Source organism: Stegodyphus dumicola, chromosome 2 (genome assembly GCF_044657685.1).
Source record: "Stegodyphus dumicola isolate Sdum_Otavi_A_Nest chromosome 2, ASM4465768v1".
NCBI lineage: Eukaryota > Metazoa > Arthropoda > Arachnida > Araneae > Eresidae > Stegodyphus > Stegodyphus dumicola.
The window spans coordinates 195816723-195824437 of NC_140769.1; the positions used below are offsets into that span (position 1 = coordinate 195816723).

Sequence of the window (7715 nt, forward strand, 5' to 3'; positions counted from 1 at the left end):
TAGTATAAGCGTAATTCGGCTAGCAGATTGTTGGAGAAAATGTTGAGTAAAAAAAAAAAAACATGCCTTTACTTGGTGAAAACAAAATGGCGTCCAAAAAACAAAAACTAGCAGTTTGCTGTAGCAGTGTTGGTCGCCAAATTTTCGCCGAAAAATTGCCAAGTTACCATAATCCAAAGATTAGCCCAAGTTTCTTTCAACACTGCATAAAGAACATAGAAGTTTCTGACTCTAGCGTAGAATTCGGTGCCTTCTGATTAGCAACAAATTTTGTTCAGTTTTGGCAATGAAACCCCATTTCTGTTTACCATGATAGTTTTAACTTTGTTTTAGCTTCCTGATTTTTGTAAATGAAAATAGATCAATGTATACATGGACAAAGCTAAGGCAGTGAATAATGCCTAGTTTGTGCAGTTCTCCAATATTCTTTTAAGTGAAAATAGAGCGATATGTACATGGACACCAGGTTTGTGAAATTTTTTGACTTCTTATTTTGGTTTTGTGTAGCAACTATCTTAAAATTGTGCCTTCCTAGCACCAATCTTAGCATTTAAAAGGAATCGCAAAAAAAAAAAAAAAAAAAAAAAAAAAACAAGGGGCACCCAATTGTTAACTTCTACCCAGTTTTTGAATATATATGTACTATATTTGAGTTTCTTACTTGCATCGAAATACCACAATACTGAATCATTTTTTCAAATGTCTTCTTAGGTACTTTACACACATGGCACTGCTCTACTTGGTATGTCCAGGATTTGAAAGAATTTTATCTTACAAGACCTCATTTCTCTTTATCAGTATAATGTCATAACCATATACTCCTTTTAGAATGTTATAGACTCGAGACATTTCATATTGCAGCTGCATAGTCATACTGAGAATATTTCCTGATAATAGATTTAATTAGATAAAAAATATGTAAAAAAAATGGAACTGTCTAGTTTGACTGCAGGTCTTTAGTATTTTAACACAATAAAGAAATCACCTAATATATTATTTCATTACAAGAAAAGAAAGGCATCTCTATCATTAATTCAATAGCTTTGATTGATAAACTCTGAAATGTCTTTAGCACAAAGAAGATACAAGTTACAATACATTTATGGGATGAAGCATTTCGCCCTGCTCCAGAATTGCATCTCAGAAGTATGTCAAATTGGTAACAATCATAATATCACCACAGTGCATTTTGCTAGGTAACAGATGTAACACTGAATATGAGTGATTCGAAAATCTGTGAAAAGTGATATCCAGGATCAAAAATTCAAATTTCCAAAAAGGTGGAAGAAACACAAAACACATCATGGCAGATACTGAACAAAACAACAATCCCACCTTTTTCAATCAAGGTCGGAATAAGTAGTCTTTAAGGAGTCTTTAAGGTAGGATATATAAGCAAATATAGCTTCAAGTCAGCATTAGTTAAAAATGCAATTGAGATAAAACTAGCATAAACGTAGTTTTTTGCTTTTTAAAAAAAATAATTAGATTATGATTTATTTATATCAAATGACAATTCAAAAACCTGTCCACAGCATCAGCAGCACCCAGTGTACCTTTAAATCTAAAACTCTGCCACTAAATGGCTCTTTTATTACCAAGAATTTTCCCATCAATTAATACTGACAACTGTAATGTTTCAAACTGACTTCATCATAAAAAATAAAAAAAAAAAAGATTTCTTCGCTGTGTACACAAATCTTTACTACATTGATAAATAAAATGTTCATACTAATTTCACATCTCCTCAAAAGCCAGAAGGCTTTTCTTGTGATTAGATCAACGTATATTTTTTCGAATTATTCTGCTGTCCAAATGAATACTTCTACGCACGACAGATTTCCCTCTTCTGTTGATATGCATATCTTAATAATCCTTTATTAAAAATGAATTTATCCATACTTTATACACAAGTCTTCTCTCCTGAGTGAATACGTATATGAGTGTTTAAACTACTCTTCTGATTAAATGACTTCATACCTACTTCACACACAAAAGGTTTCTCTCCTGTGTGACTAAGCATATGCTTCTTTAAATCACCATTTTGTTTAAATGACTTCGTGCATACTTCACACACATTAGGTTTTTCAGTTGTGTGAATAAGTATATGGCTGCTTAGATGAGACTTCTGACTAAAGGACTTTTTACATACTTCGCATACATGAGGTTTCTCTCCCGTGTGACTAAGCATATGCCTGTTTATGTGACTCTTTTGTTTAAATGATTTCTTACATACCTCACACACATGAGGTTTCTTTCCTGTGTGAATAAGTATATGGCTGCTTAGATGAGACTTCTGACTAAAGGACTTTTTACATACTTCGCATACATGAGGTTTCTCTCCTGTGTGAATAAGCATATGCTTGTTTAATTCATCCTTTCGTTTAAATGACTTCTTACATACTTCACACACATTAGGTTTCTCTCCTGTGTGACTAAGCATATGGCTGCTTAGATAAGACTTCAGACTAAAGGACTTTTTACATACTTCACACACATGAGGCTTCTCTCCCGTGTGACTAAGCATATGCCTGTTTATGTGACTCTTTTGTTTAAATGATTTCTTACATACCTCACACACATGAGGTTTCTTTCCTGTGTGAATAAGTATATGGCTGCTTAGATGAGACTTCTGACTAAAGGACTTTTTACATACTTCGCATACATGAGGTTTCTCTCCTGTGTGAATAAGCATATGCTTGTTTAATTCATCCTTTCGTTTAAATGACTTCTTGCATACTTCACACATATGAGGTTTCTCTCCTGTGTGAATAAGCATATGGCTGCTTAAATATGACTTCTGACTAAAGGACTTCTTACATACTTCACATACATGAGGTTTCTCTCCTGTGTGAATAAGTGCATGAGTTTTTAAAGTAGACTTCCGACTAAATGACTTCATACATACTTCACACACATAAGGTTTCTCTCCTGTGTGACTAAGCATATGCTTCTTTAAATCACCATTTTGTTTAAATGACTTCGTGCATACTTCACACACATTAGGTTTTTCGGTTGTGTGAATATGTGAATGAGTGTTTAAATTACTCTTCAGACTAAAGGACTTTTTACATACTTCACACACATGAGGTTTCTCTCCCGTGTGACTAAGCATATGCCTGTTTATGTGACTCTTTTGTTTAAATGATTTCTTACATACCTCACACACATGAGGTTTTTCGGTTGTGTGAATATGTGCATGAGTGTTTAAATTACGCTTCAGACTAAAGGACTTTTTACATACTTTACACACATGAGGTTTCTCTCCTGTGTGACTAAGCATATGCTTGTTTAATTGATCCTTTCGTTTAAATGACTTCTTGCATACTTCACAAATATGAGGTTTCTCTCCTGTGTGAATAAGCATATGGCTGCTTAAATATGACTTCTGACTAAACGACTTCTTACATACTTCACACACATAAGGTTTCTCTCCTGTGTGAATAAGCATATGGGTGTTTAAAGTAGACATCTGACTAAATGACTTCATACATACTTGACACACATGAGGTGTCTCTCCTGTGTGAATAAGCATATGGGTGTTTAAAGTAGACTTCTGACTAAATGACTTCATACATACTTGACACACATGAGGTTTCTCTCCTGTGTGAATAAGCATATGGGTGTTTAAATTAGACTTCTGACTAAATGACTTCATACATACTTCACACACATGAGGTTTCTCTCCTGTGTGACTAAGCATATGCTTGTTTAAATCATCCTTTCGTTTAAATGACTTCTTACATACTTCACACATACGAGGTTTCTCTCCTGTGTGAATAAGCATATGGCTGCTTAGATGTGACTTCTATCATTAAAAAAACTATAACTGCGGTAATTATTCAAATAATAAAATCAGTTTCAACGAAAACAAACCCCATTACCACGTAAGACAACAATTACTATGCCCTAACTTCTTGAAACTGGAATATCTATTATTATTGCCAAGCACTAATTACTAAACTTTACTAGCAAAATCAAAGTGTGGCTTGCTCATGAGCCAGGAAAATTAAAATACAAAATAATAAACATTAAAATAAATAATGTATTATTAACATCCTCCCAATTTCTGATTACAAATTATAATCAAAAGTAGCGATTTTGCGTTTTGTTTATAATTATTTGTTACATTATTATTATATATGTTTGATTACAAACGTTGTATTTGATGATAAGTTTTAAAAATTTTGGTTTTGATAATAAATTATAATGGGACACCTGTCAAGATCGATGTGGAAAAACCAGTCGGGGTACTGTTTTCACTCGATAGCAAACGGGAAAGCGAGTCTGACCGTGACCTTCGAGAAACAAGGGGTGAACCCGCCGGGAACTGAAGAAATTTAACCAATCAGAGAGGACCGTTGCGCCAGGAACTTTTGGCATCATTTCTCTTTCGCCAAACGCAATTTTAGTGTAAAACTGGTATACCAGAATGTGCTTGTTAATGTTATGGTAACTTGTTCGTTTTTCTTTCGTAGTAGATAGATCATTTGTTTCGCTTATTATTTTGAGGAAGCTGATGTGATTTAATATTTAATTTACCGTAGAGGCGAGAAGTAATGTACAATATTTATTGGGATTAATTTAAATTTCAATTTCTAAAACAAATACAACTGTAAATTCTACTCAACTTGCTATCCCGATACCGAATAACTTTTCGATTTTCTAATACCCTTTTAAATAAAGTAATAATTGACAAACATTACTGTATTGTAAAATTTCTTGGCTGTTTGTGTTTTTGGAAATGTTTGGTGATATTTAGGTTTCTTATTATTTCATGTATTGTATGTACATAAAATTCGATAAAGAAAATATTTTAAGAATGTGTTTTATTTAAACAACCTGATCTTAGAAATCTCTCTTTTGTGTATTTTTCTGTAAGCAAAACTATATTAACAAAAGCGCTTACTGAAACATATAAAATGGAGTGATTATTCAGAGAATCTACATATTAAAAGGGTATGGGATAGCTCATAAAATTTCAGCTGACCCAGTAATTCCCAAAAGAAAAAAAAATAATAGATTATGCATTATTCTGTATCTAAATAATTCTGTTTCATTTCATTGTGTTATATAAAGATGTAATTTTTTACGTCTTGCAAAAATGCAGCATTAGCACATTCAAGTAAGTTTTATTCATGATAAATCTGTGGATAATTTTACACTATATGTGTTAGTATGTACATTATTTTCTTTTATTGTCAGGACTTTTCTGAATAATATGCCTTAATTTATCACCTTAAGTAGTCTTCAGAGTTTGTAATTATACATATTTGGAAATCACAGAATATTTAATCTGCAATTTTAATTTCATTTACTTATGATTGCTGTAAATGATTATGATTTCGGATGTCATATAGTAATCCCTAGCACAAATTCTAAACAAATTTTCTTGAAATCCCATGCATTTTCTTTTTCTGTATAAATAAAATATTCCAATAAAACCTACCACCATTGGATGACTCTAATTTTTTTTTTTTTTTTTGTAAGCAGCAAGAAATTTTATACTATAGCTTACACATCTATTGCCTATAATTTGCTATCATTTCTGATCGTGGAAATGTGGTAAATTTTCATAATTATGTAGTTTTTCAGTATAAATATAAATAAGAAAAACTAAATTTGTTGTTTTTTGATAAATAAATTTTTTTGTTCTCTTAAACCAGAACATGCATAAAAATATTTATGTTGATAAGAGATCGTACAATTCCCCCCCCCCGGAGTTCTATACGGATGGTAGAAAATGAGAATGTTTTCTTATTTGCTTAACTGATTTTTGCAAATCATGAAAACAGTATCTTTTTGAGCGAAGAAGACTTTCACGAAGTATATTACAAGAAAACGACTTCTGTTTCATGTGACACACAAGAAATATCCTAAAAAGCTAGCCTGTCTACCAGCGTTCAAACTGCCAGTGCACCTTAGTCTTATCCACTCGAATGAATACTAATCATGTGAATGAATACTAATCATGAAAGATGATAATAATTTTACTTGTAAGAATTTTATGTTCATTTTATAGAAGGTTTCTCAGTTTACTCTGCTGTAGAATCTTCGGATGAAGTTACCATTACATGATGTATCATCATTGTTTTTTCTTCATATCAAAACTGATTTAGAAACTGCACTTTTTTTTTTCATTTTTAATAATAATTTTTAATAATTAGCAGAATAACTATATAAAAAGTGTTTATAATTGTTATTTTCCAAGCAAATTTAATAGCTTAACATCATTCAATTTATTATACCATTGTTATATAAGAGTAAAAAATGGCTTATGTGCATTTAATTACATAATTAAATTGTTTTACAATGGTTTAAACTAATGTTATGTTTTCATAATATCTAATATATTAAACAGCAAGTCTATTTTGCTTGGTTTAATATTGGTTTCCTAGGGACCAATGCAATATTTAATGTGTTAAGAAATTACTGATGAAATGTTAAATGGATAAAAACAACGCATTTGTATATAGAAAACAAAAAATTGAAATATTCCAACTTCAAGTTATATTTTGTAACTATGCATATGATCCATGTGCAAAAAATATATTTGAATGCAGTACTAAAAAACTTAATATTTACAGATTTTAAGAATTTATAAAAATATTCATGTTATGCAACATAATCTGATGTTTTTGGCAATATATATTAAATTGTAATTTATCAACCTAAATAAAATTTTGATTAAATATTAGCTACCAAAATATTAACAAAGAGCTCGCGCTTTATTCCATAAAACAAAATACCAAATTATAATTAAATGTTTTAATTTTTACAAACACAGAAAACAAATAACTGTGCATGAAAAAAAAAAAAAAAAAAAAAAAAAAAAACGAAATAAAGAATATTGTAGAAATTATCTTAAATATTGAATAAATTTCATTACATGCAAAATTTATGCCAGAAATTGCCACACGCTATTTTGTTCTCTCACCTCAGTTGATCATTCGAAAAGTTTTAAGAAGGAAGCTCAGATTTTTCAAAAAGTTTTTACATTCTGCTAAATGTTTCCCCATTTACAATTGTCTTTAAATTTAAAATTTATTGCGAATGTTAAGGATCTTACTGTGGAAATACTATTCATCAAGCTTAAAGCCTGTTTAACTTCACCTATAAGCAATAATCTCCTTAATGACTGTAGCTTCCTTTACACAATTAGGAATTTCATTATGCAGTTTCCATGCTAAAGCCATTAATTTTTTAAACTATGGGTTGTATCAAAATAGAGTATTTTGAAAGTAGATTTATGCAAAATAAGTATGTTTCACAGAAGATTCATAAGTATGACAGAAATATAATTTCTAATCATATTATCAGTCTATAACTTTAAAAGACATACCTATAAATGTTTGGTTATATGATATCTACCCTCATACTGCTTCATAATCTAGCTGATCTATTTGTATAATATCTACAACACCATATAACAGTTTCACTGGTATGTCAGTCTCCACAGTCACAGTAATCTTATTTTGCAGATCAGGTATTATATTGGGTACAAATACTACATTTTTCATTTAATATTTTACAGAAAATGTCAGACCAGATAAGCTGTGCTAAATGTGTCCAAAAGCATATTTTATAAACCTAACTATCAGTATCCAACAGTCTTACCACTCACGGGCCTCTTTTTCGAATGATTATAAACTGCATATGTATAATACATTATAAAGAAAATCTTCACATTTTACATTCCTCATGTTATGCTACTG

General features: G+C 30.7%; 1 protein-coding gene across 1 annotated transcript; it reads right to left on the reverse strand.

Annotated features, from left to right (window-relative positions):
- Window positions 1–1792: 1792 nt before the first annotated feature.
- LOC146998781 (uncharacterized) lies at window positions 1793–3915 on the reverse strand. The gene has a single exon (XM_085810341.1). The coding sequence runs from the start codon at window positions 3785–3787 to the stop codon at window positions 1904–1906; it is 1884 nt and encodes a 627-aa protein (XP_085666467.1). The 5' UTR covers window positions 3788–3915; the 3' UTR covers window positions 1793–1903.
- Between the last annotated feature and the right edge of the window lie 3800 nt (window positions 3916–7715).

Excerpts from the sequence above, each read along its gene's own strand:
- LOC146998781 (XM_085810341.1), bottom strand. The coding sequence starts at position 3,787 with ATGCTTATTCACACAGGAGAGAAACCTCGTATGTGTGAAGTATGTAAG.